At 46.4% G+C, this 22,282-nt stretch overlaps 2 protein-coding genes across 3 annotated transcripts in view; both read left to right on the forward strand.

The window, feature by feature from the left end:
* The window catches only part of LOC100707400 (high mobility group protein B2), a 642,043-nt gene that overhangs the window by 272,388 nt on the left and 347,373 nt on the right, over window positions 1-22,282 (forward strand). The gene's annotated exons all lie outside the window — the stretch shown is intronic.
* Window positions 1-22,282, forward strand: part of neurl1aa (neuralized E3 ubiquitin protein ligase 1Aa) — a 72,635-nt gene that overhangs the window by 46,720 nt on the left and 3,633 nt on the right. For both annotated transcript variants that reach the window (XM_025908416.1, XM_005470163.4), the window contains exons 4-5: window positions 9,584-10,312; window positions 21,457-21,606. In XM_025908416.1, the coding sequence (XP_025764201.1) occupies window positions 9,584-10,312; window positions 21,457-21,606 (879 nt within the window). The remainder of the gene's footprint in view (window positions 1-9,583; window positions 10,313-21,456; window positions 21,607-22,282) is intronic.

Consider the following 22,282-nt stretch of genomic DNA (forward strand, 5'->3'; position numbering starts at 1 on the left):
AATCACCACGAGGGAGACACCACACATGAAGAGTCTGGGGGGCCGATTTAGTGCTTTCACACCTCCACGAGTGCGATGAGAGCAATTTTAAGATTTTCGCCTGTCACCTTGCATGAAGCTGGGCCATAAAAATGATGGAAAACCAACAGCGACTCACTACGTGTACACACACACAGCTTTGTTATAGACCTGATTTCTCTTCACGTCAGTCTGCTTTGCCAGGAAAGTTTGGAGCCTTCGCAGCATACAAACATCTCTGTATTTTAGGCTTCTGCTGCAGAGAAAGGTGTCAGATATAGTTACGTCTCCACTTAGAAGCCTGGGGTAGCGAGTGATTGACTGCACCTGGCCTTGAACGGGGCAAATACAATATTGTGGTTTGCCAGGATAATCTTTTGGGCAGACCGAAGCCGTCCCCACAGGCTTGAAATCCAACGAGCCACAAAGGCAGTTTAATATACACCGATGTCCCGGTTCCTAGGGTTAGCCGTCACTCTCGTACGTACACACACACACACACACACACACACACACACACACACACACACACACACACACAGCAGGACTTTACTTGACATCGGGAAGGAGGTTGAGTATCTGAGTAATTCCAGCTGTTGTGAAGCCAGCAGGACTCAGATTGTATGAGTCAGTCACTGTGGAGCTTTAATCAAGACGGGCCCTCTGTGGGACTTCCCTGAAGGACGAGAGAGAATAAAGTCTGATTGCAAAGCCTCGAGGCCGCTAACACCTCTCGACCGGGCTGACTCAGAGTAGGTGTTGGCCAATCTAGCTGTCACCCCAAAGAAGCACAGCAGTTAATTTAGTTCATACAAAACATGGAAGAGAGGAATGGAGGAAAACTGTAGTTACACTCTGGGGTGCAAAACTCCAACGAGCCTCTGATATCTGCAGTGTTTTCAGAGCTTTTTCCTCAAGTGATGGATTGAATTACATGGTAGCTTTGGACTGGAGAATGAGGTCCCACTGAGCCAACAGGAAGCAAAAACACTTGCTGTCACTCAAAATACTTGCAGTTATGAAGGTAGCGCTGATTTTAAACTCTAAACCATGAAACGTGCTGCAGTCGCGTGCTGAAAGCTGCATGCTCCTCTCTCTTACGTAACCTCGTGTTATTCTGCAGGACGACTCCGCAGAGATCGCAGAACTGTGCTTTTGTACAAAGATGACAGATGTGCACGAGGTGTAAAGAAGTGCAGCGAGAGTAAAACAATGTGTGAAGCTTTGATGGATGAAGGCGCAGCAGGAGCGGCTCTTTGTTTACGTCTTTCACAAGATGTGTCAGAGCTAGCTTATCTCTGACAGCGTGTCGGCGTGCGAGGCGGGGTCGTCCCATTCTGAACCGTTCGCAACATGACAGCCTTGGTGAGGCTAAAGTGAGCGATGCCATCTCTGATAGAAACGGCATCGCTCATGTGCTCCCGGGTAGCTTTGCGGCAGGTTTGCTTTGGAAAGCAGGTGGAAGAGCAGCTAAAAGCAGGTTTCCCTTGACTGATTTTAAAGATGCTGGAAATGGTGATAAGGCACAATATTTGTCTTTTTTCTTTGAAGCTGTCAAAATAAAATGCAGCTCGCGTCTGGCAGCGTTTAACACTGACGTCCGACACCTGATTAGTCACTGCAAAACATGGATAAACTTCAAACGCTATCGTCGACTTTACACAAGACTTCTGAGAAGTAATGTGACATTAAAGATTTCCCTGCAAACCTGTGTAATGAACATGCTGGTAGTTTTAGCATTTCAGTCTATTTGATATCAATGGGCTAAAAACTGCTTTCACCACTTTTCAGATATCTCGTGTTGTGATCTCTTGTTTCTGCTGTTTTAGTGCTATTGCATTGCTCTAATGATATCATCTGACAACATTACCCTGTGCCATCAAATCTCTAATGTTTCATTAACTTGCTGTCATTCAGCATTAGAAGATCATTTCTTGTTTTTCTGCTTTGGAAACTCTCGAGCCTTTTACAGAAACCTCCCTGCGCCTCGTCCTGGTCGTCTTCTTAGAATTTGGTCCCTAGAAGAAGTTCATGAAAGTGGGGCTAGATTCTTGGCTTTGCATGTTTGGCTCTGGTCACAGTGGGAACAATCAACCACACCTGTACACCTGTAGGTCCAACAGCAGTGAGTTCCTGTTTGTTGGACCCGAGAAACTTTTGGTATCTGTGACCAAACCTGGTAAGCCTAACCGAGTGAGTCTATAAAGAAGAAAGAAGAATACAGTCTGGTTTCTCTTGCTAAGGCTACACACACATGCTAACTGCAGTGAAAAACATTCTATATATCGAATGACAAGATGAGAACCCCGCGGGACGAGATGTGACAACCTTAATTATTAAAGTCCAAAAGTGTGTTCAAAGAATAATAAATACTCTGCTGAACTGATAAAACGGCAGATTGTCTTTTCTTTTGGACACAGTGACAGAGTCTGATCTCCTGAGTACCTCTGTCTCCCTCCATACTGAACTCTGGCACCGACGCAGGAACTCCGCCAACTTAGCCATCCGGAGTGACACAAGTCTGTTAGCTGTGTTTGAGTTATCCGGCCCGGGTTCCCCTACTTCTGGGAGAAGCCGACTGTTTTCAGTGAAATGATGATTTGATTACTGCGAGCACTTGACTGGCGCTGGTGTTTGACTTGGCAGGACTCAGCCTCCCAGTTAATAGCGGCACTTACAAATCCTGACGCTTCACACAGGCCCTCCAATAAAAATACACAAAGCAGAAAAGATGGTGTAAATCTGCTCTTTTTTCTCTTCTCATTTAGGAAATGTAGTGGGTTCAGTGTTGTAAAGACCTCAAGACACCAAGCAAAGCAAATTTAGCAATGCTGTGTTTCTTGGCTAAACCGAGCTGCGTATAATTCATGATGGCTGTTGGTGAGACGGTTCAAAGGCTAAGAAGAGTAAACAGAATTTGTATTATTTGGCATTTACAATTCGTTTTAAATGACCGTGCTTTGGCCGAGTCGGGCTCTCTATAAGCGCTGAGCGGTCCAGCAGATAACTTTTAACAGGGGTAAAATAGCGGTGACTCATCAAGATTCATGCCGACTGATTCTTCTCAACTCTGTTTCTCTTTGGTCCAATTTTACCCAGAGTTCAGCTCACGATGCTCAGTGGACACGCTGCCAGAGTCTCAGTCGCCCTCCGAGTCTTTTGGGGAATCGGTATCTTAATTGAGCGTAGTGTTAGTTTGGGCTCGGCTCACACTCTTCCACACATCCAACTGGCCACTCTCACAGTGGGTGTACTGTTTAAGCTGCTTTTGCTCCCTGCAGTTACGGCACATCTGCAAGCCACCTTGGAGCCCACCTCCACTCCCCCACTTCCTTTTCATGCTACATCTGACTTCATCAGTGTCACAGGTGTTGTCAGCAATATCTTTTCTTTGCTACTGCTTTTCCATATATTTACCATTTAGTTAATTAGCAGTGAAAAATCATTGTTATTCCAAAATAACTGATATAAGTCACTGGTTTTATTTACAGACTGTGTATCCGAGTGCTGATGTTTCTCGTTTTGTTCTCCATGTTTAGAGATTCCTACATTTCCTATTATGTTGTCATTGTTCCGACTCATTTTGTTACAATCTATACATATTATATTTTGGTATAGAGTATATTTAAAAGTAGTTAAAGTCTGTGAAAAGGTGTTTTAAGCCCTGACCAAACAGTTTGGGTGTCTAAATCTAAATGGAGAGTAAAAATGAAAGTAAGTTGAAATATAATGCAAAAATAATGGTGCCAATGAGTGACTGAAAATTAACCTTAAACATTTTTAAATATGCATTTTAAAAGGAAAGAGAACACTACAAACTGCCCGACGACAGGAACCCGAGTTTGCTCTCAGAATGGATGTGAACAAATTTAGGACGAAGTGGAAAAACTCAAAGGACAAATATGTCCCAGCATTTAGACAGAGCCTGGACTGTCAGCTGATTTAAAGTGTCAGATTTTTAAACATGCCAAAAGAAGGAAATACACCAATAAAAAAAAAAAAAACAGGTCTAAAAATAGACGACCTGTAAATTTTAAGCGCTGTGGACCTCGTCGGGGTTTCACAGAATACAAAAAGCATAAAGTAAACCTTTAAACTCTGGTTTCATTTCCACCAACTCATGTAGGAAGTGACCCAGACAGACATTTATGTTTTGTGTGGCTGGAAACGACATGTGAACGAGTCGTGAGTCAAAACATTAGCTGAAAGGCGCTAAAAGTAAGCAGAGCTACGCATGAATTCTGTGAGTCGGTCTGAAAGAAGCGCCTTTCACATTAACAGTGATGAATGCAGTCTCCTCCATATGTGTGAGAGCAGAGTGCTGGATGTGTTTGTGGTGGGGCTGTCGGTCTCCTTGCAGTAATAATTAGCCTTTCTTCGTGTGCGAGCACAGGAATAAAACTGGGGGGCTTTATTATAAGAACCTTATGATGGAGGTTATTAGCGCCGAGGTCTTGGCATGCCGATTGGCAGAGACGCGGCGGCACATGCTGAATTCTGCCGATGACCTAAGGGACAGGGCTTTTGTGACTTACCGGGCATTTTGCCCGGCTCTTTGTTATGGCCTTGTGTTGCCCTGAGAGCATGCTGCTCTTTCGAAAAGCCCCGGGTTCAAAGCCTCCCAGCCCGATTGGGGACTAGGGATTGGGCCAATGCCAGGGAATAAAGAACTCCCAAACATCTAGCACAAAGACCCCTCCGACTCCATCCCTCCCTTCTACTGTCCCTCTCTTGCTCTTGTTTTATGTCCTGCTCGCTCTCTCGCTTGGCCAGTCAGTCTGCGTTGTTTTAATCCCCGGGTCGGTCACTGCCGAGCTCCACGCTGCCTCTTTCTGTGTTGTCTCTCTCACTCCGCTTTATCTGTTCATAGCAAAAGCTTCCCGGATATCCATCTATACCTTCCAGCCCTCTTGGCTGATCCCAGCTGGACAGTTCCCTTCACATCTACAGACACCCTCCCCCTGTCCTCTTCTCTCGCTTTCAAATCTCTTTAGGATCCTTCTTTTCATTGTCTTTCCGAGTTCCAGCTCTCCCTCTCTCTCTCTCCATCTCTGCTGACATCAGATGAAACCCTCCACAGACTGTGGATAAAGATAAGCCCTGTGAGATAGACTGTGTGCGTGAGAGAGAGTAAATCCGCCATCTCCACCTCCGGCCCCCCACACCCTCTCTCCATCACTGGCTCAAACCCCTGGCACGTTCCTTCTGCTCAGGCTAGCAAAGCCACTAAGCCAGCCTCTCCCTCTATCCGCCTCCCCATGCGCAGCATTAGCTAACCTGCTTTGTGGCTATTCGCTAATTAAAAACATTTACAGTGCGAGCCAAAGCCTGCGCCGGCCAAAACAGACACGCTGCCATTCTCCCACTGACCCGCCCACCCCGCCGATTCCTGTCCATGCACTCACAATAGATTAGCCCAACAGGTGCCGAATATTCTAATAAAAACTGCTCGGAGGAGGAACACTGAAACAGAAAAGACAAATAGGTTTAATTATGAAAAGTCCAGTGGAAGCGCTGACCCATAACTCTCACGTACCAATGCGAGAATTACTGCCTGAGCTTCAACAGGTGCTACATTCGGTTTGCAGCTCACTCAGAAGTGAAGAATCAGGTGATTGCTTCATTTCTCCAGCTCCTCCAGGCTCAGAGTCAGCAGCTGCATCCTCAGTGTTAGAGAGACGTGAGCAACACACTCACACAAATACACAGTGTTTCATGCAAAGTGAAGAAAATGTGGCCTCGGCCAATAGGAAAGAGCATCTGTGAGTGGCGGCTTTGAAAGGGACCAATAGGACAAAAGGTCTGTATCGACTCAAAACGCAGGTGCACCATGATTAGCGGGAAGCAGCTGGTGAGGTCGCAAACGGACACGGGCACACAAATGCATGCTGGGTACACACACACACACACACACACACACACACACACACACACACACACACACACACACACACACAGTAAATGTTCTGCGGTCCTTTCAGAGCTCTCTCTCTTCCCAAGCTAACAGCGAGCATTAGGAGCACATGCGGTACGGCGTTGCTCCGTCTCGCCGGCCTTTGATGAATAAAAGCAGAGAGAAGAATACACGGTGCACAATCTGGTATGAGTTTGAAATGACTACTCTTTGAAAAGTGAGGGATGAAGGGGAAGAGAGTGAGATGTAAAAAGGAACATAAACCATCAGAGAAGCTTCGCAGGGGAAAAAAAGCTGATAAAAGATGAGATTTTTTTTTAAAGAAATCAATTTCCCGTGTATATGGGTTTATGTTCACACATTCTGCATTTGCGTCAGCATGACACTGAAGGTGTGAGAGAGGGAGCTGATGTGCGGCTCTTTGGAAGCCTCCATCACCTCCTTTCTACACAAATCCAGCACTGTCACGGGCAGCACCACCCCTCCTTTGCCAGCTCTGCTCCTCTCGCTGTTATCCTCCCTCGAGACGTGCCATCATCAGCTCCAGTCCCGGAAGTCTTGCGACAAAGTCTGTCCCATCGTAATCCAATTTGCGACAGAGTGATGGGCAGCAGATAACTGCAAGAGGCACGCAATTTTGTTTGGTGATGTCATTCACATCCCCCAGTGACTCTGAGCGACCGGGCGGCATGCCTAAAAGGAGAGGCTTTCCCTCATCATCAGTGAGTAAAATGTAAAATCTCTGCTTCATTAAAGGTCTCCCTTCAGCAAATGAAGCTCCTTCCAAGGAAACTGCATAAAATCCAGAAATGGACCGCGTGGCAGATTGAGCTGTTCAATTAAAACCCAACATCCAAACGTCGTCAGGCCGTTCATTTGCACAGAATCTCCTCTAAGCCCTGGCATGGGTTTTCATGGAGGCTCAGAGTCCATCAGCGGGGGATTGATAGCTGAGAAAGTAGATGAAATTCAAGCTAGTCATCTACAGCTAGCCTCGGGGACTCTGGGGTAACTGCTGCACACTTCTGAGCAGAGGTGTTTAATGGTTGATTAGCAGTCTTTGGGAGTCGCCCTGTGCACCAAAGGCAGTGTCCTCTCCGCTTTATCCCTTGCTGCGAAATCAATTAGCACAATTACAAGGCCTTAGTCCCATTAAACATTAATCACAGGGCGGCACGGTCTGGGTTAGCAGCTAGCTTTAATTGACGACTGACACGACGGTCTCGGCTTTACGGCGCACGAGATCTCATCAGACGGCATTTCAGCGATGATGCAGAAAATCAGACGTATCACTCTCAGAGGATGGAGCGCTGAGCAGACTGCTGTCATCTCCACTTCACTCCAACATATTCACAAACTGATATTTGATGCCAGTCAGCGTCTTTGTAGATGAGTGAGATATCCTCTTAGGTGATCGTTTTATTAAGGCGTGCTGGTGGAGCTTGGATCAGGGAATGAGGAATACTTTGGTAGAAATTCAAATGTGTCAGTGATTATCCAAAACAACGGATTAAAATGAAAAAGTCAAAGGAGCTACTGTCAAGACAGACGAATTCTGCTTCCACCTTTGTATCTGAACAATATCCACACCAGAGTATGCACTGATGCCGTGAGCCAGTCGTCTGAATCTTGGTCGCAGATCCTAAAACTGATCCGAAAATCTCATCTGTACCAGCAGCAGTAGAGTTTAAAGGTCAGTGACTGATGAGGATGAGTCAGTTTACTCCAGCAGCATCGTCTGTATGAAACAGGAGCGCAGCCTGAAAAGTGGAGTCAATGCGATGATTTCAACCTGTCAGCAGAGGGCAGGTTTTCTGGGTGTGGAGGCATAAAAATGACCTCTTACTTCATTCATGACCTCATTAAACACTTTTCAGATCTCTGCTCTCAGTTGCTAGGTGTGAATCTGAGGTGTTTTTAACATTTAGAATAAAATAGACAAATGGAGCAAGACTTTGGATGGTAACCTAAATGCTCCAGTTTATGAAAAACCAAATGGTGATGTCCATCTTCCATGTACACTGGGCCTGATCAACCTGAAGGATAGATCTGATTTGTAGACTTGTTTACATCCAGTTTCCATTTTTATTGGGACAAGATTCCTGTAAAGTGGAGGACAAGGATGAGACCAGCTTTGATGCTGGCACTTTCACTCTGAATCTCCTGCTGTGGGACATAAAGACACCGTTTTCTATCCTTGACAACATGTTGAGTCTCATCCCTAGTTCTGTGCGATATATGTACCTTAGACTGTTTTTAACTGCTCGTGTTATGCTTTTATATGATTTCATGCTTGAATCAGTTAAATTAATTCCACAATTTGAAGCTAATCTCAAATTTACTCGGTCCTGATGATGGAGGCTTCCTGTTTCGGGTGGCCCTGTCAATGGGACTGTACTCACTCTGTCTCCTTTTTGGCTTGTGTCCCTGTCAGCTGTGGGATCATAAGAAGCTTGGCTGTTCTGTTTTCCTCGTTGCAGTTACAGTTAGCAGCCCGTCCCGCGGCCTTGGTAATTAGTGCTAAGAGGTTTATCTGAAGTCAGAGCTCTCAGGTCCTGGACAGATAGAGCTGACCGGGACTCGAGACTCTCCAGAGACCGTCGGTGGCTGTTTCTCATCCATGGACCTCCTCCACCTCCCCAGCCCACTTTTTTAATAGATATGTGTGTGTGTGTGCCTCTTGTTTTGACTGAGGAGGGTCTCTCGGTACCATCTAAGAGGAATAGGAGGTCGTTTTCCCAAGTGGTCCAGCCTCACTGTGAGCTCGAGGAGCTGGGCGCTGTCAGCGTATTAGGCTAATTTTACCCCTACCACCAGGCCAGGAGGGGCGAGGTGGGAGGGAGAGAGGGAGGGCACATTAAGGGTGTTATTTTAAGCAGCTGTGTCAGCGCGTAGGATGGGAAGCAACCTGAGAGTTTATCAGAGGTGTGTGTGTGTGTATTTGTATGTATGTGGCCACTACTCCTGCTATTAAAGACATGTATTGGTATATATTAATAGATGTCTGTGGAGTGATACTATACTATGGAGTGCAAGGAATGCAGCCAGCACACACACACACTCGTTTTCATATCTTAGCGAGGGCGTCTCATTGACATAATGCTTTCCCTAGCCCCTAACCATAACCATAACCCAACTGTAACCCTGACACTAAAACCACATTTCGAGCCTCAAAAATGTCTTCAGACTTGTGGGGACAGGGATTTTGGTCCCCACAAAGATATGTAAACACACACACACACACACACACACACACACACACACACACACACACACACACACACACACACACACATCGTGCAGCATTGTACACCTTGTCTAAAACGTGATGATTCAGCAGAGCACAGATACCGGAGCGACCCACTACTGTCTTTAATTTCTTTATCTTTAAACACACTTCCTGACACTCTGCCTCAGCATCGAGTAATTAGACCTACCTTGCGCTGCATGCAGCTCATGCTAGTGAAATGAAATTGCTCTTTTTTTATCGTTACCATGTTGTCAGACCAGCTGCAGATTCAGCCCTTCTGAGTGCTGTTCAGACTTAGTGAGCTGCAAACTTCATTCCCACAGGCTTTAGGAAAATTGCTAATCAGAGCAAAACACAGCAGTGCTGATTTAAACCGCTGTCCTCTCCTCCTCCTCTTCCAGACAGCGAGATTGTTCCTCCAGACTGCCTGCGTCCACGCTCCTTCACCACGGTGCGCTCCTCCTCTCTGCGGCGTGAAGCGGACGACTCGCGCCTGTCCGTCAGCCTGTGCGACCTCAACCTGCAGCAGGAGGACGGTGGCTCAGCCCACAGCCGCTCCCACCGCCACACCCTCCACCTGTCCTCCACCTCCTCCTCCTCCAGCTGCCCCATCCCGCAGAACTCCCTCAACTCCCAGCAGTCCTCCCTCCTGCCGTCCACCCTGGAGAGCGACCTCCACTTCCACCAGCTGCGCGGCGCCCACATTAAGACGCTGGACGAGCAGACGGTGGCACGATCTGAGCATGCGCGCGAAGAGCGCACGCTGGTCTTCACGAACCGGCCCCTGCGCATCGGCGAGACCGTGTTCATCAAAGTCACCAAGTCGAGCCCGGCGCGCTCGGGCTCTCTGTCCTACGGTGTGACGTCCTGCGACCCGGCGGTGCTGCGCCCCAGCGACTTGCCCTACAACCCCGAGGCCCTGGTGGACAGGAAGGAGTTCTGGGCGGTGTGCCGAGTGCCGACGCCTCTACAGAGCAGTGACATCCTGGGCTTCTTGGTCAACCAGGAGGGGGAGGTCATCCTCAGCCACAACGGCACCAACGTGGGCATGCAGGTGTGCGTGGACAACTCCCGCCCGCTGTGGATGTTCTTCGGCTTGCATGGCGCAGTGACACAGCTGAGGATTCTGGGTAGGTTACCATAATAACAAAGGTAAAACTATTTTTAGGCCCCTGGCATTTTGCGTGATTGTAGGTCTTTATCTTACAATATAAAGCAAACACAGCAGAAATGAAACATCAGCTTCATGCTCCATGAAAGAAATTAATTTCATTAGAAATCAGATATTATTGGTCTTCTCCGAAGGACTAAACGGCTCTGAGACGGTGATGCTGGACTATAAGCCTTCAGCTACCACCCGGCTCGTGACCACTTTCACTAAAAGAGGCAGAGGCCCAGGTTTGAGCTCCTCGGGCTGTTTTCCGAGTGTTGTTCCCCAGATGTTCTCTCCACCCTCTCCTGATCAAAGTAAAGCTGAATTATTTATCACGCAGGTTTGCTGTCGGTCCTTGTCCTGGTTTAATTAAACATAGCATTTGTTCAGGTGAGAAATCAAGCTCAGCCACAGTCCCACATCAGCTGATTATCCCTCTACACATCCAGTTAGCGAGTCTTCAGCTGCCTACATCACAGCACATCTGTGAGTTGCTTTGTACTGAAGCCCACCTCACGTGTTCCCTCATGTTTGTAGCTGCTGCTGCTTCCCCACCTTTGGATTGCCACCCAGCGAATGAACATCAAGACAAATAATGTTCTCAGAAAGTATTTGAGAGAGATTAGAGATCTTAGAAAGGCTCCTCAGTTCAGGTTTTGCATAAGGACCACTTCAAAACACTGGTCCCTGCATCTGAAAAACCCAAATGAGAGGTTCGGCTGATTGTTGGTACTCTAACTTCCCAACGTCGTAAAATCTCGTTTCACAGGATTACAAATGGCTGTGGAGTGTTTTGGTGTCTGATAACGCTTCAAACTAATCTGCAGTGAAAGTGGATTTTCTGGTCTGGATTTCATTTTCTCACTGGCGCTCGTAGCAGAACCCTTTAAAACGAAGCTAATTTACTGTGAACGCAGCATCAAGAGCTTTGATACAAAACTCAGATATTTAGGATGTGTACACTTCTAATAATATCATCATGTTCTCTTTGGAGCTTTTATTATTTAACAGGGGCAGTGCTGTTAATGAGGAGACGAGAACGTGATAGATTTTAGCAACACAACAAAAGAAAAGTTACAATGAGATTTATTCCTCTAGTCAGGATGTCCAAATGTGGCGCGGCACCCCACAGTCCCCCCTAGTGGTGGCCCTGGTGCCAATCGGTCAGTTTTTATTTTTTGATTTATTAATTTAAGACATATCTGCAAGTATTTAACACTGTGCTATGCATTAGGTAGCTAATTTAATAGGGTTTCACTTCACTACAGCCCATGTGGGGCCTCGTGAGGACAGCTGGATTTTTAAATCATCGGTTTTTAAGTAACCCATTTATAATGCAGTTATTCAAGCCTTAATTGACACAAATATGATGAATGTAACAAGCATGTAAGGCTTTGCAGTACATGTCACTAGTGCTCCACCTCCTTCATATTTTATCCGCCTCCTGTATGTGGAGTAACGAGCACCTTTTGTCTTTGGCTGCACGCTTTATCTTGCAAGTAATTCTGCGTGAAAGAGTAATTGATGGTGAGAATAGCCATCGCTTTAGCTCAGCGACGTGTCCGGAGGTCAGGAACTTACAGATCAGTGTATTGATCTTAATTTGTCTGGGCTCCCCACTTCCTCCCTGGGGTCCAAATCTATTTGTGTTAAGTGTTGAACGCTCTGACAGTGAGGCGGCTGAGGAAAACAACTTCTCAGCCTCTGGAAATTACAGTCACGGTCATGACTCTTTATTCAGCAGAGGGTCAAGAGTTAGCGAGAGCGCTCTGTTACTCTTGTTTGTCACAATATTTACAGCAGACGTCCCATAAAGCCGGAAGAGTCTAAACACAGTCATAGGATTAGAGAGAGGAGTAGACTCTCGGAGGAGACGAAAAACAGGAAGAGAGCGAGCAAAGGTGGAAAAGTGGCCACGAGAGGCTTCGGTGTGACCAAGACGACGTGAGGCCTCAGCAGGACGGAGACTTTATCTGTGCGTCGAGCACCTGAGGTTTGTTTATGGTTTGATAATGACAGGAAAGTGTTTGCACTTCATTTCGCCCTGACAAACATGCCTGTCCTAAAGGTGAGTGTGTGTGTGTGCGTGTGTGTGTGTGTGTGTGTGTGTGTGTGTGTGTTATGGATGCCATTCTGAATGATACTTGTTCTCAGGTCTGCCACAAAAAGTCTGCACCACCGATGTCAGTGACAGCCCCACCTCGACATTCTTACAAACATCATTTTTAACAGCAGGCTGGGTTATCGTGTACGCTACCAGCAGCGCCGACAGGGAAAGGAGAACACTTTTGTCAGCTTTTACAGGCTGACGCGTAAACGCCGTCTGCTATTAATGCAGCGGTTAAGAGGCGTAGCAGCCCAACCAGCTACGACCTTTCAGAGGTGTCACGAGTGTTTGTGTGGAGGAAGAGCATCTATAAATACCTGCTGCTTTTCTTCCCCGACAGCGGCGGAAGAGGAAGCCGAGGTTAAAAGAAGTTAGAGGGGAATAACCTGCACTTTAACCAGCTCATCATCAAAAGCCTCTTTGAATGCTCAGTTCTGTATGTTCGCTAATGTTGCCCTCTGTTAGCCTGACCCACTTACCATCAACAGAGTAACCGTGACAGCTACGTCGATACAAATCACAGTGAGCTTCAGTGAAGCTCTGTGTAGAAAGCCCCTGTCCTTCCAGCTGATTGGCTGTTAGGCTCTTGTTTTTCAATCCAAACACATCTAAATGTCTCATTTGTATCGGCTGTCCTTGCACCAGGAGGTCACCTACTTTACTGTTAAATTACATTCTGACTACGACTATCTGCACCGCAGGCCATCTGGTTGGTCTGTGTGGACTTCTAATAATCGTTTACTGAAAACGGAAAGCCTTGGCAGCGCATCAAAACAGGAAGCTCAGAACAATGAAAGCGGTCCAAGGCGCGTCTCCTTATCGAGGCCCATCTCGGAAGTCCCGCCGAGGTGTGAATCATCTTTACTTTCCAGCTGCTTTGAATTAGGAAATGCCTCTTATCTCAAAGTTGTAACGATATGATTTATTGCTCTGTGTTTACTGGAGAGCAATTTGGCTCTCAGTTTAAGCTGAATTCAAACCAACCCTGCTAGTTGGAGCGAGAGACGTGTCCCAGCGGGCTCCTCGTCTTCGGGACGGCGGGATCAAACAGTCGTCGCTTCAAACAAAGCGTGAAGTAAAGGACCTTTTGTGAAAGCGCCAGCTGTAGTCAAACAGGCACACGAGTATATGTGAGGTGAGCCGAGAGAGCTCAGACAGGGTAATGACACCGAGGATGAAATCAATACTGAATCAGTTCTGTTGGCTTTAACGACAGGAAGCTTTTAAAAGTTTCTCATTACTGTTTGAAGGAAGGCGTGTTTAACTGCCTATGTGCATCGGTGTGTGTCCCTCTGTCAGAAGTTTTCCATATCAGTCTTGATATTTAAAGGTGCTCCGTGGAATTTCCTCAGAGACGAGGCTGTGTGTACATTCAGCGCTATTCACAGAAGTGCACATTGTCGTGTTCTTGAATGCACACTCTTCCTCGCGGTTCCTCGTGCGTTGAGCAGAGGTTGAATCATGCTCGACGATTTTAAATCATGCGCGTGTGCTAGCAGTCTAGCTAGCCCACGTTTCGTGACATGGCTAAATTTATGTCTGAAATCTTTATTCTATCAAAGGTATATTTGTGCAAATGTGCATGAACTTGCACTTGATGAAACATTTGCTGATAGTGCTGCTAGTGGTCTTTAATAATGTGCCTTCACTCCAACTTGCTATTTTGAGAACAAAAGTGTCGAGTCTGGGCACATGCAGTGCGTTATAGGTGTGTAGATGGTGTATGGTAGCAAATATTTTTCATCCAGCAGAGGATGACACCACACTATCGAAATTAATGCACTACACAAGTACGCTAGTGTTGACATGCTAGTGCCAACACTGAGACACAATCTTGGAATGCTGAATTAAAACAAAATTAAGTGATTCTGTCAGGCTCACAGGCTCAAATTCAATTCAGTTTTATTTATATGGCGCCAATTCACAACAACAGTCACCTCTAGGTCTTTTATATTGAAAGGTAAAGACCATATAGAAAGACAGAGAAAACCCCACAATCAGACCCCCGCCCCATGAGCAAGCAGTTGGTGACAGTGGGAAGGAAAAACTCCCTTGTAACAGGAAGAAAGCTCCGGCAGAACCAGGCTCAGGGAGGGGCTGATGGGAGAGAAACCAGTCTCGAGTTCCACCCACACTAATGTGTGCACACACAAACATGATTGTTGTGTTAGAACAATTTACGTCCACATTAGTATTTCCAGATTGTTCCAGAATCTTCGTCCTGTTTTGACTGAACACGAACATCTGACCAAATTATTATTTCACGGTTGAAGTGTCGTCTCGTAAAATAAACACGAGTTCTGTTTAATGACCACAGCTGTGCTGTAATTAGACATGAACGCTTATGTGCAGAGTCATGGAAAAACATATTACCCACAGCCAGGCGCTGTTTTGGTTCCAGCTAATGGACGAGAAAACGGTTATCATAAATTCAGCTTAATAAGTCTCAACATTATTTTGATCCATGCTAGCGTTTAACATTGTTGACCTCAGAGAACTTTACCTGCACGCAGGTCCTGATGCTAGCTTGTCTGGTTTCCTCATGTTTTGCAAAAACTACTTTGATGATTTAGCAGTGCAGCTGATTTTGAAAACCCGTGTTTGTCATTTTCCGGTGAGAAAAATCGAGGGCTGACAGGGAGAGAAACGCCTGTCGAGACATTTAACACTAAATCAAAGCAGGTTACTGAGCGATGGCCGACTTCTATGTTGGTGCTTTAGTCTGTACTTAACCGTCTGGGTTTGCAAAGACACACCATCTGCAGGTTGACTTGATACTCAGTATTTTTCTGTCCAATCACTTATTAGCATGTTTCCACAGAAAAGAGCTGAAAACTTGAGCAGCTGACAGCTGAACTTGGAGAGAGAGACGGGCGGTGAGGGGACCTTGTGCCTCGTGGCGTGGAAATGGGACACCCATCCAGTGACCCACTTCGCATGTATTATAGATTCCATTAAAATGTCAACGCGCTCGCGCTCAACTGAAGCGTCTCACCGCCCACATCCTCGCAGCTGCCACGCTCCCCTTCTCCTCCTCTTCTCATCTTCTGTCGGCCCAGCTGCTCCTTCCTTTACTTTCAAATCTTTCTGTTTTTGTTTCCTCATCGTTGCTTCTTCTCCTCACTTTTTAAAGTGGGCAGAGTGTAACCCTAACACAGAAAGATTCCCATTTATGCGTGTAAAATGCTCTTTAAATTATAGATAAATATTCATTTGTTTGTGTCTTTATTAACATAGAGACTTCAAATAAAAATGTTCTTTAAAGGAAACCGTGCAGAGGAGTTTCCTACAGTGGGCTCAGACGGGCTCTTCTCAGGCTGCAGGTACGATTACCCATCAGGCAAAGGTTAAGCAGCCCGTTAGAGTCCAATCCTCCCTGTAAAGCACGTTTACTGAGAATGCAGCGCACATGCATACTTAAAGATGAACATTTCTGTCAGCTCCTCTGGATTTTGACAGCTGGACAGTCTGAAGATTGTGTTTACAGAGATTTCTGCGATAAGATGGATCTATGAGAGTGAGGCCGACAGACTTTTAACAAGATTTGATTTATTTCACACTCCTGGAAAACAGCAGCGGCCGTTCTTCACACCTCGGCGTCTCACTTTTGTTCCTAATGTTCTTTGTTTGTATTATTCATTCGTGCTGCTCTGAGAGAACTTTTGCAGAGGAATTCAAACTCCAAACCAAGCTGCTCCTAATGATCATTTTTAAAACCTGGAGTGTTTTCTAAGATTTATTTTTGACCTGCATCTAATCATGCACACAGATGCATGCATTCATACATATGCATGGGTGCTCACACACTCCGCTCTGTGTTTGATGCGGAGATAAACAACTCTGGGATGTACGACTGTGTCCTCCCTCCTAAAGAGCTCCTTTGTCTCTTAAGATAATATCTCCACCACAGATAAAAAGAGACTATTAACATTTCATGCAGCGGGGTAAGCCGTGACCTTAAACTAGTATCTACCGAGCTGCTCTCCTCTCATCTGATCCAAACACGCACTAAAAAACATCCGAGCCTAAGTGAGCATTTGTCCCGATAGCACCTCAGAACAAGAGCTTCTCTGCAATTAAATGAAGGCCCACCCATTTTGAAGTGCTTTGTGAGGACAGCGTTTAGCAGAGGAAACGTTTGTGTAAACTGTTTCTCTCTGTTCCGTCTTTCTCTTGATTGGTTTTTTTCTGTCTATAAACATGCCTGCAGATTTTGCTTTTAACTCGTTCCCTCCCTTCAGAGGGAATTTAAGCCCTAAACATTCGCCGCCCTCTGCAGGCCTCATTCCTCCCCTCGCACGCCCTGCGTGCCTCCCGTGCTTTGAAAGCGAGGGGATCTGTCCACAGATGCTCTGATACGAGCTAAAGACGGACTGGTGATTGATTGGATGTAGACGGCAGCAGAGACGTGGCTGCAGAAAGCCGGCCCGCCTCTCGCAGCTGTTCGTGCCGGACGCTTTAATCTAGCGGCGAGCATGCAGGATCAGGGCTGGGCACCGCAGATCCTGCCTCAGCTGCCCCGGGTGGGAGGTGCCCGCCTGCCAGAGGGATTAGCAGGGAGAAAGGGAGGATTCGGCCCCGCAGAGGAACCGCTCGTGCCGCAGGGTGATCAGGCTCAAATAATCTGATGAAAGGTGGAACGTGACGAGTGCAGGAGCACCTCGTAGGCTGAGCGGCACTCGCAGCGTGAGGGTTTGATTCCGAGGTCTGCACACATTTTACATTCCAGTACATTATAGCTGCTCATCCTTTCACAGAGGATGTTCATGTGAAGGTCAAACAGCGCCCGGCTGCGTATGTGCACGTCTCATGCTTCTTGAAATGATTTTCATCATAACATGCATAACCTTCTCCCCCATGTTTGGTATGTTGGAACGAGTATAACCACCATAAACTAGCTTAGATGAAGTCTGTATAACAGCCCATGGAGGACAGCGGGATGGCTTGACCTGCATTTTTAAACATTAGAAGAAATCTTTGATAAAGATTTGTCCCACTGACTAAAGACAGATGAACATTGCCACCTTGAGGTCACCCAGTTTGGCACTGGGCTGTCACCAGTTTTGTTTTTTTAAGAATAGAAGTGACTCAGATGGTGCTAACTAGTGCAGGTTCAGGGACATCCACCCATGCTAGCATGCTGCAACAGTCAGACTCCTAATGCTTGTTTTATGGTACCATGGTTGTGTTTGCATGCATATTAGCCTGCACAGAGCGGTTTTCAGTCTATGCAAACATCCTCCTGTGCAAACCTCCAAATATCTGATAGTGGATGGCTCGACTACACACAGGTGGAACGGTTGGAAAATGGAATGACAAACAAAGTTCACCAGGAACGGAAGAAGGACTAAAAAAATCTCAAAGGTCAAAAAATACCCCATGGAGGGCTCTGCAGGTGGCTGCAGGGGACACTTTCACTGTTTTCAACTCTTGGTTTCTAGCAGAGGCTCAGATCAGCTGTACCACATACTTTGAACACTGCCTCCATCTGGTGGCACATGCTCTCTGCAGGTAATCGGGCTGTCCATCGCTCCCTACAGTCAACACATTTGTCATTAAAAAAAAAAAAAGAATAAGCAGCTGTACAAGTGTAAGGAGTGGACGAGTGTCTCAGGCTGTAAATGTCTTAATTTCTGCTGCAGAGTTGGATAGTTTAACTCACTGCTGGAGCCTCAAGCAAATTTTAGGAACTGCAGTTTTTGGTCCCAGAGAAGTGAAGGAGGAATCTGCACAATGTCTTGTGCAGCTTTTGTGTTGATCCTGTACGGAGCATCGAGCATTCTGCTAAGATAAGGAGTGTGACCACTGCCTGAGGCCTCCCCTTAGAAACAAATGTGTTCACTCAAGCTGTTAAATATGGTCTGCTACAGCGTGTTACGCACTGTACGTACAGTACAAAAACACTCGTGCAAATTCCAAAGGGCACAGGAGCACCGGGGCAATGGCTGCTATGCAAACACAAGAGTCCTTGTGTAAACCCAACCCTGCCAAAGTCACCTCAGACAGATCGTCCTGCAGACACGTGCAGCACACGCATTCCTTCTACCTGATGCAGAGGGAAACACGGCTGCAAGACGGGTGTGGTGTGGCAATGAGACTGTTCATATGCTACAGCTAGTTTGGACCAGCTACACATCAGGAAACACTTGATTATCAGAGAACAATCATATATATATCTGGTTTCAGTATGACACATCTCATGATACTGAAGCTAAAAAGCTTTTCTTGTAACTCGCTAAATTTACCCTTCATAGCAAGAATATTTAACATGTCTTCATTAAATACACTAAAACGATTATTGTTGGGGTCGACATTCTGATGATTGGATTGGCTCCAAAGTGAAGTAGGTCTGCGTGTGACGGCGCTGTCGGGGCTTCGGTTGGATTGATCAGGCCGCCAGTGCAGATGGCAGCAGAGCGATGCCCGCTGGGACGTGCGTTAGTGGCGGGCTGTCATCGCTCAGCGCTGACGGTGACTGTGCCACAACAGATGACTCTGGTTTCACTTTTTTCTGTCTGCTGTCCAGGAGAACACCGTGAACTGTTCCCCACTGAGACTCACTGCAGTGGAGTGATGCTTAATTGGAGATTATCTATCAGAATTTCGGGAGCAGGACCACGCCTCCAAACACGCTCCTTCCGGTTGTCACCTACATAGGTTCCCCCAGTTCTGCAAGCTGTTCATTCCCGTTTACGTGCCCCTCCCTCCCTCCTTGTTCTCAGTTCTTTAACTTCTTCATTTCTATTTAGTACACGGGCATCTGCCAGGCCCGGGAGCCGTCGCCAGTCCCCTTCGAGGCCTTCCCCAAACCGCAGCTCAGTTCATCTCAAAGCATTCACCTTACCTACTAAAACGCTGTCAAACCTAAAATGAGGACGTGGGCCCAGCTAGTGGAAACACAGACATGCTGAAATGGTATAGTTACATATCTGATGTGCACACAGCAGCTGATTTGTGATGCAGTTGTTAGTATGCTGTATTTTGACAGTAAGCTTCAGAGGAGGTAATTAAAGTAATCTGCATTTACGTTGAAGCAGCAAAGCATTTGATGGGAATTCTTTGAGGGCGATTACTTGCTTGCTCTGCAAGAAAGCTCATTTGCATCATAATTTGCATTCTTTAGTGTCATTGCACGTCTTCTGATGCTGCACTATTAGTTATTTTAAATGACAAAGGAACCCACATGAATTCTGTTCAGTGACAATTGACTCCGTTTCCTGTCCAAGGAAACAGCGCTGCAGTGCTTTGTCTCTTGTTGTTTTTGAACAGACGCCCAAAGACCCCAAAAGCGATTCAGTGGTCGTTCTCAGCCCTCTCCAGCTTTTTATTAGTTTAAGTTCTTAAAAAACTCCCAGTGCGCTCACCGCGTCACAGACACCAAATATTTGGACACTTCAGAAAGGAATCGCGATCAGGTCGACTCAGATCTCAGTGTGGACGTTGATAACATACTAATGACTAACCTGAGTTGTGGATGAATCATTCTGAACTTTGGTCTGTTTTCAGGATATTTTTAATGAGTGGATATCTGTCAGTACGTCTGTAAAGTATTCAGAGCATTTCACGTGTTCTATATTTAGTCGCCTGTTTACCAAAAGGCACCTGAAGGACTGTCAGACCATGAGAAGCAAAATCCTCCGGTCTGATGAAACAAAGACTGAACTCTTTATCCTGAATGCCAAGCACCGCTGATGACAAGGCCAATGGCGTCCCTACGGTGAAGCATGGCGGTGGCAGCATCATGCTGTGGGGATGTTTCTCAGCAGCAGAAACTGTGAGAGTAGTCGGGCTCAAAGGAAAGATGAATGCAGAGACATCCTTGATGATAACCTGCTTCAGGGCGCTCTGGACCTCAGACCGGGGCAAAGGTTCCAACAGGACAACGACCCTGATGAACGATCCTTGAGTTGCACAGTTGGAGCCCAGACTTGTACCCGACCGAATATCTGTGCAGGGATCTGAAAACAGCTGCGCACAGATGCTCAGCATCCAACCTGATGGAGCTGAGAGGTTCTGCTATGAAGCTGCCCCAAAATAGGTTAGCCTAGCTTGTAGCATCATATTCACCTGAGGCTGTAAATGCTGCCAGAGGTGCTTCAACAAAGTTGAGTCCATTTTGGAAAAATGCAGTAACGTGTGGAAGGGATGAAGTGCTGCGAATCTGACGTTTGAACAGACCATCAGGCTGCTGTGGCTAAGAGGCTGGAGTCCTTTCTCCTTAGCTAGCTGCTAACATTAGAGTGCCGTATTTGTTTACAACCAAAATAAGGAGCTAAAATGAGTTTAAAGAAACAGGCCGGGGTCTGGAAGTGGTTTTCTGTGGATGTAAGAGACATTCCACACAGAGATTTTACAGGAACATGTAGCACAGCTTCAAGCACACCTCCAGCACCTCATCTGTCCATCCGTGAGTCACCGGCATTCCGAAATGTGTTCCCTAACCTTGCACTAGGAATTTCCACTTGTTTCCTTCAGCCAGGATGCAAAGACAGGAAGGTGCCTGCTATTTTTTTTCAAAACTCGTTTTCTCAAAGAGGAAACGACAGAGCGGCTCTTTTCTTCGATGATGAATATGTTTGTACTTTTAAAATGCACATTGGAGTCCTCTCTGTGCGTTCGAGCGCTGCGCGTTTAGTGGGAAAGAAGTTCATCCTGCTCTCATTGTCTGTACTCCTGTAGACCGAAGATGAAACAAAAGCAAAACACGGAAAGGTAGAAATGAAGAGCAGTCGTGCATGAGAAGATAATTTGATGCAGCGTCTTCCGTTCTTTTATCTCTGGTGCAAAATCTGCTTTTGTTTTGAATTATTTGATGTGCCGTGTACTAATCCAGTCTTTTTTGATCTCTGGGCTGCTTTTTCTTCCAGTGTTTACATCACTGCCGGTGTCACTCTGTCGTCTGATGATCACGACAGACAGCAGCATCGTGTTGAAAAGACAAATTTTAGTGTTTTTGCTGTAACTGGCTGCTAAATTCACTCATCCAACACCCTGACTGTATTTTCTCCGACCAGGCTCCACGCATCTCGGGGATCCGCGGGCCACGTCAAATCCCAGCTCGCCCTCCTCCTCTCCGCACACCCCCAGCGCCCTGGGAAGTGGCATCTCTGATCCGGTCCTGAACGGAGGCCTGTGCTCAGCCGCTTACTGCAGCTCAGCGGGGGGTAAGTATACCCAGACAGGAAACTGCTACTGTAAAAGTAGACAATCAATCACCCCACAGGGGACTCTGGGGAAGCCATTATAGGGTAGTGAGCAGATGTCATCCTGCAGTAGTTTGGAACAATGGCGAGCACTTCATGGTTCCGCTGCTGCAGCTGGAAGTAGGAAAATGTTTTCGGCACGTGTTCTTATGTCACGTAACTTCTGTTTATGTAAATGGGACAGATGCAGTGTGTTTGTGTACCCACGGGGGTGTCGTTTTTAAAAATCTTTAAGCTTCATACTCAAAGTCAGAAGCTGCAAAGATTTTTATGTAGAGCATCTTTAGGAATTGATGAGTGGCACACCACTGGGGATGATTTTGAGACGGCAATTTAGCCTCTGTGATCCATAAATCTTAGATCAACCAAAATTGACTGCAAATGGCTGAAAATTCAGCGAGTGTTCTTTTCTTCAGCAAGAAAAGCAAACTTTTTGGAAGTTAAGGTCAAAAGCCAGGAGGTTAAAGCACTAACTATTCTCTGGACTAACTAAACTAGCAGCAGCACACAGCAGTGAATGAGTCTGGCATAAAGACAGAACTGCAAAGTTCATCGTAGCCTTGAACAAACACGGGTCTCTAACTGCTAATCCCAACATTTTCTCACCGTTTCACCCCGTGTGGATCTGCCCATTAAT

This window comes from Oreochromis niloticus, linkage group LG6, assembly GCF_001858045.2.
Source record: "Oreochromis niloticus isolate F11D_XX linkage group LG6, O_niloticus_UMD_NMBU, whole genome shotgun sequence".
Classification (NCBI taxonomy): Eukaryota; Metazoa; Chordata; class Actinopteri; order Cichliformes; family Cichlidae; genus Oreochromis; species Oreochromis niloticus.